This window comes from Filicampus tigris, chromosome 14 (genome assembly GCF_054856515.1).
Source record: "Filicampus tigris isolate MCC_2025a chromosome 14, RoL_Ftig_1.0, whole genome shotgun sequence".
Classification (NCBI taxonomy): domain Eukaryota; kingdom Metazoa; phylum Chordata; class Actinopteri; order Syngnathiformes; family Syngnathidae; genus Filicampus; species Filicampus tigris.
The window spans coordinates 17456032-17468354 of NC_141230.1; the positions used below are offsets into that span (position 1 = coordinate 17456032).

Below are 12323 nucleotides of genomic sequence, written 5' to 3' on the forward strand. Positions count from 1 at the left end.
GTCATTCAAATACTTTAATACTTTTACTCAAGTTATAGTCTACAAGGTGCCTTTAACTTTGATGAACTCTTCTGTGAAGATACAATATGCTTTTACTGAAGTATCATATTCAGGTACTTTACCATTTTCTACAAGTTGGGCCTATCAAAGTTTTGTAAAAACGTATTTTGCGTTAACTTAAGATACTAGTATTTTTACTTCAGTATCAGAAGTATCTGGTAAATTAACACTTTTCCTCAAGCATGTTGCACAGGGCGCGTTTGAATTCTATTAAAGTTATTTTCTTTTAAAATACTTGCTCAAGTATCGCATTAAGGTACTTGTAAGACTTTTATTCAAGTAAGGTGATCCTAAGTTTTCTGTTGAGGTAAAATGGTACTTTTACTCAAGTAATATTCCTGAAGGTGGGTTAAACTATATGAAAGTTATTTTCTCTTAAGACACTTGTACTTCTATACTCAAGCATCGAATTCAACTTCTCTTCCGTGCTTCAATAAATTTTCTATGGGTTAGGCTATAGGTGGGGTATCAGCTGCTGTTTTCACTACTTATTACAACGTATACAAGGTATTGTATATCATATTTTAAAATATATTTGTATTTACAATAATCCAATTTGTCCTCACTTCACGTTTCTTATACATTTTACCTGCACGATTTTTCACATTTTACTATTACCTCCTTTATATGTTTAATTTTGAAATTGTATGAGCCAAATGGCATTCTACGGCATAGAGATCATTATTACGACTAACTTTATTTCTGTTTTAACGTCTTTTAATCAATATGAACATCATTATCGCTCATTCTGTTGTCATTGTGTTTGGATTGATACCAAAAGAGCCACAGCTCCCTCTAGCGGCGCCACGTGGCGACTCTTTCCATGGTGATGGTGTAAAAACACTAAGCACAATTGGGACACCCCCAAAAATTAGTTTTCGTCTTGGTTCAACGTCCGCTCCAAACTATCTTGCACAAGAAAAAAAAAGAAGTGCACGACGCAGTCCAAGTGAAGTTTCGTTTCCCATCAGTGGGACGCAAGGGTGATGAATTAACGTAACCATTAAGATGTGGGGGTGAGTTCCTGTGCAACAATCCATCGGCCAGACACCCCTGTGACCACATTTTGATTGTCAGCAACACACGCACAAAGAAAAGAAGGGCCCGGAGAGGGGAAAGGGAGCTTTCAAAGGGGCTCGCTGTAATTACCGACTGCCAGGACCAATAAACTCATTTAGGCCAGACGTCTAGCCATCTCTATGGCTTTATTTCTTCCTGCTCTAAAGTCATTATAAGCCCACAAGATGGACAATGATATCGCCCGATCATAAACACCCCCACTGAAAATTCTCCAATGAAATGTATTTGGGATTAGATGCGAACCACTCAAATAGATCCTTTTAATCTGCCTCGTTTGCAGCAAGCCGGCGACATCAATATTGAATCACTATCGTTATATTTGACATAAAATATTATTTACGTATCTTACTATTTGTGTATGTATTTGTGTATGTATACAGACACAGACATCCACACACACATTAGAGTGCATGCGTGCAGCAACCTCTTCAGAAGTCTGATAACGATCCTGATCATTTCGATCACGTGATCACGGTGTGTTGTTAGAGGTAAACACATATATATATATATATATATATATATATATATATATATATATATATATATATATATATATATATATAAATATAAACAACGCACACACGTAAATGGCCGCCTCCAAATAAACGTGCAATTCTGTAAAAAAATATTTATATGCAACTAGCCATTAACTAAAAGTATAACACACACACGCACACACACACGCACACATATTGTATGTTTAATGCTTGTGGCCTTGCCTCCAAATAAATGTGTATATTTCAACAGAAACGGTCAGACAAATGAACAGTGTAAAATCTTTATACAACAAAAGCAACACATATGGGCTACACGTGAACACACACACACACACACACACACACACACACACACATATACACGCACACACTCCCGCTTCCCTTTTTGTCACTTAATCCAATTGCAAAAAAAATTTTAAAAAATGCGTGAGAAAATGATGGCTTCACTGTAACGTGATCCAAAGTGTCTCTCAGGGTGCTTCGAAATCAAATAATAGAAATAGTGCTGGAAAAAAAAAAAATCCAAACTCGTCCACAGTGCAATCCTACAGCTGCTACTTTCCGCCTCTCTCTCGGTTCATCTTCTTCATTTTCATCCTGCGGTTCTGGAACCAGATCTTGACTTGCCTCTCGCTCAGGCTCAGGATGCGGGCCACCTCGTAGCGCCGGTCCCGGCTCAGGTACATGTTGTACAGAAACTCCTTCTCTAGCTCCAGTGTCTGATATTTGGTGTAGGGGCAGCGCTTCTTCCGGCTGGAGCGCGCGTGGATCCAGTTCGCTGCCGGGTTGCCTGCGTGAACAAATTGGGAACCACAAAAAAAAAAAAAAAAGATGATTTGGCTTCGGAAACTCAAGATAACCCTACAATCCCAGCCGGGTATTTCTTTACGATAATCTATTTGGGGAGTGTTGTGATTGACCCCCCCAATGCGCGCAAAAAAGTGCAGAATCCTGTGTAATAACTCCCCCCCTCCAAAAAAGAAAGAAAAAACAGGGCGGGTTCCGTCCCTACTGGGCCGCGGTGTAGCACTGGGCTCCAGGACACTTTTATGGGTCAGTAAAACATCCCGTTTTACGCAGTCAGCTCACACAGTTATAAATCAGCACTGGGGGCGATTTGCATGCATGCGCTTCTACTTACTTGGGTCAACTTGTTTCTCCTCTTTGGGCTCGCTGTGGCTAGAGAGATCACTTCCACTCTGCGACCTATCCGGACCCTCGTGGAGGTCCTCGACAAAAGGCCGACCTCGAGGCTCCTGGCCCGGCTTGGCGTCGCGAATCTTCGGCGGGGAAAGCTCCGGCTTCGGGGCGCACGGCGCGCGTCGGCCGTGGGGGAATCCGGTGAAGCGGGGGACTAGGTCGGGGACCGGGTCCATCCAGGGTCGCGCCCCGATGCATCTCGGGTCCGATTGGTGCGCGTAAGGGTGGTGGTAGAGTCCCTGCGGGTGAACCGGTGGCCACGACGGTGGGAAGACGGCGGATTTGCTCGCGAAGTTGCAAGAGGAGAAGTCAGCGTGGTGCTCGCCGGCGCCTGGCGGCCTGGCGGGGGCCATCGTGTGCGGGGGAGGCTGCATGAAGCGGGAGCTGTAGACCTCCTCCGCGTCGGCACCCAGAACCGCGTCCGCGTAGCAGCTGGCGAGGGCGCCGCTGGAAGACATTTTTTTGTTTTGATGCGAGCACTCAAAATAAAACGACTCGCACTGTTAAGGGGAAGCTCCCCTCTATGAACAATCATAGTATTTTTGCTTGCCTGCGTCTGCACGGATTGGTCACACGGGTCACGTGATCATATTTACTAATACTGCCAGTAAATCAAGCCTACCCTTGTGCACCCCTTTGCTTTTTTTTTTTCTTATTTGATTTTTTTCACTGATATGAATGAAGAAAATAAACAAGACTCGATGTTGGGTGAGCAATTAGTTAACTATAACACGCGAGTGCGCGCGCGCGCGCACTCAGACGGGATCATCCGTTACTCATACACTCAGTAAAAAAGCTTTATAGACTTAGAGAATCCTCGTAAAATAAATGTAATAACACGTTGTTAAAAAAAAGACGCCATTCTTCCTAATCGACCTGGAAACATATTTTCTTTTCTTTTTTTTGAAATTTCACACCGAGTTGGAATAAGCGACAGTGAAATATTCATTGGAAATAGAGTAACAATAATGGGGCTACCGGCCTAATATATATGTATATTTATGTGTATCAATAAATGTTTATGGAGTGCGTGTGATTATACATGCCACCTATAAAAAGAACAGACTCGAGGAAGCAGATCTGCACGTTGCAGTTGATTTTTGTTTCTTTGTATGAAAAGAATACACTTTGGACTTTGACCGATCTGAATTTCAAGACCAATTCTTGTGTTATTCAAGGAAAAACAACAAAAATGTCCACCGTAGTGTTAAAATCGCCAATTTAATAGTCCACGTATTTTAATTGCGAGCAGTAAAATAAAAATGCTTTTCATGTGGCCTCATTTGATATTTCTACATATCGCAAATGAAATATTAATCACGTGCTAAACTGTGTGCTTTGTTTGTTTGTGTTGCAACCATTTTATTGATATTTCTATTTCTATATAGAAAACAGACACGAACACTGTTGATCATTTTATTAAGAGACTGTGCATGCAACACATAATCAGCACACGTGAACCTTGTTTTTTGAGGCCATTCACAGGCCAGTGCGGAGCACATTTGTGGCGAGCTAATGCTTCACGCAAACACATGGTGGACGGCAATACACAAAAATTCACTGACATAGGGCGCGTTTACGCAGCAATCTTACTTCACACTAGTCACTTTATTAGGTACGCCATACAGAAATATTACAAATAGTATGATGCAGTGTAATTGGACAGCACTTCAGTAATAAATATATGATTGAAGTGTGTCCAGAATGATTCCGTTTTACTTAGCTGGTCCCAAAAATTGCTACAATTAATGTATCTATGACGTATAGTGACAATAAGAACAATTGAATTCCCTTTCACTAGATGTCAGAAAGTACATAATTTAGCCTGTGTATCCACTATTTTGTGGTATTTTGTCTAGGATTTTTTTTTTCCTAATCTAAAATATGTGCCTTGGCTCACTACAAGTTTTGAAACATCGCATTATTTTGTGCTTGGTGTGCCTCATAGAGTGACCGTTGAGTGTCCAATAATTTAAAACCCAAAACGTGTGACAAATAACACCAAGAAATGTCCACTGCCACAAAAAAAAACGAAAGTGTACATAGAAAAGATAATACAGTGGTGCCTTGAGATACGAGTGACCTGACTTTACAGTTTTTCCAGATGCAAGTTTTTTTTATTTTTTTTTCTATGAATTGACTTGTGATTGCATAGAAGCGCTGCATGGTTTCAGTGAACTCAATTCAACTCACTTGACGATAAGCAGCAGTTTGGCAAATAGCAAACATTCCTGAAAAAAAGGTTTCAAGATATTTTTACCCCTGCACTTGAAGTTTACTGTCAAACAAAACATAAAACTAAGAGAATTTCTTCTGTATTTGACCTGACTTGACTTGACTTGTATTAAGCAAACTATGCTGCCTTAAGAACGCCCACCGCTAGCTTAATGCTAACATAAGTAGAAAGTGCCAAAGTAACAATTAGCATCAATAGTCAAGGTTTTAAAAGCCTTGAAGCAATGGCTATTTGAATACAAAGGATGGTACAACACATGTAGACAAATAATATTACAATACTCACAGGTATATATTCTTTATCCTCTCTGTATAATATTATGGCAATTTACTGGTAGTAGAAAAAGAAATCAATTCTTCTTCATTTGTGTCTGTCTTATACAATGCTGCCTCCTGGTGGCCAAAGCGAGCATAGGAGAGAGAGCAGCACACTGAATTGGATTTCAGCATACATTTTTTTATTTAAAAAAACAAAACAAAACAGTTTATCGCTTTATCATTCTATTTATTACACTAACAGATTAATGGCATTTCCATTCATTTCAATCGGAAAAGATGATTTGAGTGTATCGTATCTCATATCTCAAGGCCCCTGCGCGATGCTAACATGATGCATCAATACTGCTACGGGGAATCCAGTTCAGGAGAAAGTGAGATTGCAGTTCAGTTCCCGCACTCGACCTTCCCGGTTCATCTTCTTGAGCTTCATCCTGCGGTTCTGGAACCAGATCTTGACCTGTCTGTCGCTCAGGTTGACGCTCCTGCTGATCTCCAAACGGCGCTCTCGGCTCAGGTACATGTTGAACAGGAACTCCTTCTCCAGCTCCAAGGTCTGGTGCTTGGTGTAGGGACAGCGCTTCTTCCGGCCACTCTTGGCTGTCAACCAGCTGCCGCCTTTGGCGTTGGGCTTGTGCTCTGGGCAAAACAACAACATGCCGGGACGTTTAGATACGATGTCGCACATATCCAAGTATACACCTTGAAAAATGCTGGGATAAAAGTCACACAAAAAGGGTGGAATAGGTAACCCGGTTGATAATTTCATCCAACATGTTGGGTCAATATCGGTATTTTGATACGATGTGGGGGGGAAACTATCCATACTGTAGTTGAGTTGAAGTTGAACAAGAAATGATAAACACTCTTAAAACTTCTGGGTCAAAAATAACCCAATTTTGGTTAAAAATTGGACTGACCCATATTTGGATCAATTTGACCTAACTTTCTGGGTTGTACAAAACAACCACCCAAAATTGGGTTGTTTTGATCCAAAACAACTTAAAATTAGGTCAAATTGATGGAGAGGGCGGGTCCCTTTTTTTTTTTTGACCAAAATTGTTTTGTTTTGTTTTTTTGACCCAGCAGTTTTAAGGCCGTACATAATGTCACAAATATTCTCGTACTAGTGTCACAAACAATCAATTTGAAACCCAAAGGACAAATTGTGGGTTTTCCCCTAAACTAGCAAGTCTACAAAAGAGATCCTACGGTGTTAGCTTTGTTCAGTGCGTGAGAAAGAATACTTCCAGGCACGCATGAATATGTGGTATGGCTGGGAATGTGCGTTCAACTCCATGGAAATTTACTGCATAGAGTAAATTTGTAGTTTGAGGATTGGATTTGAAATCTTTTGTGAACTTTTCTGACGCATCTCATATTTCAGTGTATCATAAATGTACATATGTTTCCCAAACTGTCAAAGTCAATACCATGGAGCCTATACCACCATAGGACAAGCAATGCATACTGCTAAATATACCCACACTAAATGTGCTCTTACAAAAATAGAACAGTATCAACAAGTCGGCGCCTCATGCTAAATTCTTGAAAACTGGGGCACATCTGTACCGTCTACCGAGGACAAAAGTGATCAAAGTCACATGACGGGGTACAAATAAAGTTGCATTTATGAGTGCATGTTACAAAGTAAACAATTTTTCCAAAAATTCCAAGGCCAAAAAGTGGTGAAAGTCAAACCTATCTATCCATTCAACCATTTTCTGTACCACTTAAAAGGACTGCAAAAAAAAAACACAGTACTACATTTCAGGGTGCCGGGACATTAAAAGTTATCTAAACTAATGCTTGGAAAAAAAAAGTCTCTTTTGGGGATTATTTGTATGTTTTCCCAGACCAAAATGTGGTAAAAGTCACAGCTGAAACAAAAATAACCTTAATGGGTATACAAATCCCCTGCAAAACAAACAAAAAAAATCTTAACTACAAAGTAATTTGGGATTTTTTTTTTTTTTTTACTTTTTCCAAGACTTAAAATGATTCCAATTTATTTGATTCCAGTTCATCGCAAGTCTAAACAAATGGTAAAAATATAAGGAAACCGTTTTGTGAAAAATGTCAAGGGTATAAACAAGTAGTTCCTTTGAGGGTACAAGTTTTGATCTAAGCTAATGTTTCAAAAATAGCAAAGTTTGTTGATGAGTTTTTTTTTTTTTAACGCTTTTGTAAGGCCAAAAAGGGAGAAGTGTCAAAGTTAATAATGTGATGGGAAAAAAATGCGGAGTTTTTTTTTTTAGGGATTATTTGTACATTCTCCATGGCCAAAAGGTAGTACAAGTTAAGTGTTCAGCCAGAAAAAGTGCTAGCCTTTTGTCCAGATAGTTTTAAAAGCCAGATGTCAATCGTTAAATAAATAAATAACTAAAAGTCAAAACTATGAACACCAAACGTAAAAAATAAAAACAAAAGAAAGAAGAAGCAGGGTTATTTTATGTATTGTTTTGTACGTTTTTCTAATTAAGGCCAAAAAGTTGTAAGCGTCAAGTGTGAAAAGTTGGAGGGTGTTAACATTGCAAGTTACAATCTCAACTAATTGGGGCTGTTTTTTTTTTGTTTTTTTTATACCTTCCCCAAGGTTAGTAACCGCAGTAAAAGTAAAGTGTGAAGCGTCCAAAAAAAAAACAACAACAAGAAAGAAAGAAAGGGGGGGAAAGACCTCTGCTAGTAACAATACACCCCGTCAAATGAGTATTCTACATGATGTCCCCAAAAGTTATCATTTCAGCTCACGTCAGGAAAAGCGGGACTAAAAGGAAGTCAATGTGTGTCCATACAGAGGTCTTAAAAAATCAGTTTGAGATTATGGCACTCCCGTATACTGAAACACTGTAATCGGTTTTGCGTTTCCAAAGCTTATGTTCATTGTTCCGGTTGAAATTATATGGAACCTTATACGAAATGAAATAAAAGGTTTATTTTCTTCATTACTAACTTTGCTTGGAGTTTTGGCAAAGATATCGGCAAGTTTTTTTTTTAGATTATCATAAAGAAATTATTAGCCCTTTAGCTGTTTTTTGTGTGTTGTTATTTTTTTGTTTTATATCGCTTCTTACCAAAATTTTGGAGTTTAGCCAACAGTTCCTTTTGTGCTCATTCGATACTATCGGGGTCACTTAAATCCAATTCGGATTGATCCGAAGTGGTTTCATTCCTACTTTGCTGCTCCAATTTATGAAAGCACAATATCACACAGGCTTTTCATTTTCACACATTATCTTAGATTTCACCACAATTAATTTTTTTTCACATTGAATATTTGTTTACTTTCCCAAAGTGTCAAATAGAACCCTGAACATGTGTTTCTACAGTGTAACATTATTGCAAACATTTGGCCGCCTTGTAAGGAAAAGATTAATAGTTCCTTAGGGGTTACTTCTCATATCATGTACATACGTTGATGATTTTAAAAATGAGATTATTTCACCACATCTGACACCCTTTGCAAACCAAATTTGTTACAACTAAAACATTTCAATTTAATCTTCTCCTTCAACAAAACCGGACCATCATGTTTGTTTTTTGTTGTTTTAACTTAGTGTTATTATTGTTCTAAAAAGTTCAATCGGCGTGTGAAATGCAATGCAAAGTATGGCGTACGCGCGCCCGCATGAAGAGAATAAAGCGCGCGCGCGCTCCAAAGCCTCTCCTTAAACATTACGACTGCGGAGGCTTGTTTGTGTTTTCTTCTCGCTTTTACGACGCCGGAGGCCAAACCCACCTTTGCCATCCCGCGGCACCAGCAGCTCGGGACTCGACTGTCTCTTGTCCTCCTCCTCGTCTTCCTCTTCTTCCTCTTCTTCTTCTTCTTCTTCTTCTTCCTCCACACTGGATGTGCAGCGCTCCGCGGGGCTCTCTGCAGCCACGGGGCTGCGCGGCAGGGCGTCCTTTGTTGCGGGCTGCGGTTGCGGTCCGATCCGGTCCAGCTGCATCAACGTCGGGCTCGGCTGCTGGCGGCAGTGCTGCCTCCCGCTACCGTACGTTTGGCTGAGTCTGAAATAGCCCGGAACTGGAACCTCGGGGGCGTCGGCTCGGTTCGGTTCGGCCGCAAGGGGCGAGTACGCGTGCAGGTGACCGTCCGCCTGCTGGCTGGCCGTTTGCAGGCGTTTCTCGGTGAACATGCAGCAGTTGCCTTCCTCCTTGATGCTCTGTGCGTACGTACAGTTGGGACTGACGGGCGCCTCTGCAAGTCTGCACGCCCGGCCCGGTTCGCCCCACTGGTGGGCGAAGTACGAGGGGACGCTCATGGGCGCGCCGTGGTGGCCCAGCTCGCCCCTTTTGGCCAAAGGTGGCACCAGTCCACAGGTTTGCATGGCGTAGTCAGACGCGGACGGCGCGTACGCGAAAGCGTCCATTAAGAAGGCGTTTGCCGCAGCGGGGTTGGTGGGGAAGGACATTTTGGCCGTCCTCTGGAAGCTGACATATCTGCGCCGCGAGTCGGCGTGCGCGCCGACCACATGACGAGCCCACCAATGAGCTTTGAAAGTGGCCTTGACACGCACTGCGGTGCAGCCCGAAGGCGCAGTCTGCAGCGACACCTAGAACCAGCACTTGAAATTGGTTCATATACGAAACGCTGCCGGAGGGGGTGGGGTGTACGTGGGGGGTTGCGGTTGGGGCCTGGCAGCAGAGGCTGCGTGTGTAACATTGTCTTTTCAGTGGGGAAAAAAAACGGAGAGCACGTCACCTTAGGTGAAGAAGTCCTTCACACATGCACGTCCAAATAACAGTGGAAATACTATTCATATATGTATATATATTAGGGCTTAATGAAGTTGAAAAATGATCTAATTACAATTTGTTTTCCTCAATGTGATTAGTTCTTTTCAACATCCTCTTGGCATATAAGCACAAACAATACATTCATCTGTATTACAATAAACACTCTTTGTTCTGTTCATTTAAAATGGTTTCACCTTAAACTGTGACACACACGCGCTCACACATTTTCAAAGCTCTCATTCCAGTCCAAAGTCCACGAGAATAAACATTGTATTTAATGTTGGCATCGTGTTTTGTGGTCAACCACGTTGGTTTAATTACATTTAAAGACTTTACAACATTTTCCATGTTTTTTTCATCAATTCGGCATCGTTTAACTTAATTTAAAAGGGTATTGCACGTCAGGATTTTGCTACATTTTTTTTTCTTGATGATAAATAATGATAATTGTTGCGCAAATGGCAGAGAAGGGACCCCTTGTTAAGTTCTTGAAGGATCAAGAAATGTCTTTTGCCCAAAAATAATATGCACATATGGGGTTTATTTTTTTCCAGCGGTTGTTTTTGTCTGCACACATAGCGACTGTGAAAAAAATGGCAAATAAAGAAAACTGTTAAGGGAGAAAAAAACTTTATTTTTGGGGGGGTCAAAGTAAAAGTTGTCAATTAATTAAATAAGCAAGCAAATTATATTTTGTTTTGTCCCTGACACATTTTAGAGGTAGGTTAAATTTACACACACGTTCATAACGCTGAACATTTGTTGAAATAAAAAAAAAAAATGTAACCGTACTTTTTTTTCTGCAGAACACTCTTATTAAATGTGAGCCCGTTTTCGTCAATGATGTGAAATACCGAACTGTAATGTATAATTTTTATTTTCCTTTTGCATGCGTCACCATACACACGCACACGCACATTATGTACACAATATGTCTGAACGACAAACTATTGAAAAAGAAATACGTATGAGTATAATTGCACACTTTTTAAATATGTCTTAAAGCAAAACACATTTGGGGGTGGGGGGAAACAATTTTAGTGTATGTTACATTTGCGGTGAGACGTTAAAGGAGAGGATCTTTATAAGGAATCCTCTTGAAATCCCAGCATCAGGAAAATTTGTGCGTTCAAGTAAAAAAAGAAAAAGATTGTACATACATTTAGAATAATTATTACACTATTTAGGGATTACTTCACCGTGTGTTTTTGTGACGTATTATGCACTCGCCACTGATGTTCAAAACAAAGCTTGAACACGTTCAAATTAAATAAAATAGTGTTTTCTCTCTCTATATTCAAGCATTCGTGGTACTGAGCTGAAAATAACCCCCAAAGCCGACATGTGTTGAAATCATTAAAGCTGGTCTGTTTCCTTCGACTGCTTCATCTTTACTTTCCAAAATTACAAGGATGCCCTCTTGTGGACGTTTCGCAAACTGACGTGCACAGTCGCTCAAGTCATTTTGCTGCTGGATTTTGATGGCAACGCAATTAAACGCTTCGTCAAACCTGTTATTTAATGCCCCCTTCCCCACCCCGCCCCCAGTGGATTTGAATTAAAAATGCATTAACACATCTGATTACGTGGATTAAGCAGAACGAGGCAGTCACACTCACGTCCATTGAGAAAACTCAAGTCCACATCCACGTTGATTCGTGTTGAATGTCCATCATTAGTCCCAAAAAAAAAAAAAGATGTCTCCAGCTCCTTGGACAATCGCAACTGTACTTTGAGGCAGGAAAAGAAGGTCTTCATGGGGAGAAGTTGGATGAAGGGGGGTGAGGGGGCTCCAAAGTCCAATAGCCCCTTATTTAGCCGTTTACAGCAGCTTTTATGATTGTGTCTAGACGGTTCAAGGTTTAGTAAACAATCCAGTGTGTGAAAGGAGGGGAAATAAAGGCGTGAGGAGCCACATTTCTCCCCAGGCTTAAAAAAAAAAAAAAAAAAAAAAAAAAAAAAAAAAAAGAATTCCGTCAGCTGCTTGTTATTTAGATTTACATTTTTGCTTGACATATTGACACTACATGACATGCATCCTTTAAATGCACATACACACGAATAAATAATGTCGGCTAAAATAGTTGGTTCCTGATCAGCTGAGGAGAACTTAATAAATAAATGACGTAGAGATGTGACGTCACAATACATGGCGCCTAACATCTGCATATGAAGTAAGCAAGTCTTTGGCGTGTGTGTGTGTGTGTATATATATATATTGGTATATACTGTGTA

The 12323-nt window shown here is 40.5% G+C and overlaps 2 protein-coding genes across 3 annotated transcripts; both read right to left on the reverse strand.

Moving 5' to 3' along the window:
- Nucleotides 1–2182: 2182 nt before the first annotated feature.
- On the reverse strand, nt 2183–3372 carry hoxd9a (homeobox D9a). Its single transcript, XM_086051813.1, is given in 3 exon segments — nt 2183–2427; nt 2779–3337; nt 3340–3372. Coding segments are annotated over 3 exon segments (837 nt in total).
- A 2142-nt stretch (nt 3373–5514) lies between these two features.
- Nucleotides 5515–9778, reverse strand: hoxd10a (homeobox D10a). Of its 2 annotated transcripts, XM_086051828.1 has the most exons (3): nt 9303–9763; nt 9088–9236; nt 5515–5987 (listed from the first exon to the last, which is right to left on the reverse strand). In XM_086051828.1, the coding sequence occupies exons 1-3, from the start codon at nt 9761–9763 to the stop codon at nt 5713–5715; spliced, it is 885 nt and encodes a 294-aa protein (XP_085907954.1). In that variant the 3' UTR covers nt 5515–5712. The 2 variants fall into 2 exon arrangements, with proteins under 2 accessions (XP_085907954.1, XP_085907953.1); XM_086051827.1 differs by having other exon boundaries at nt 9088–9778.
- Nucleotides 9779–12323: the final 2545 nt, after the last annotated feature.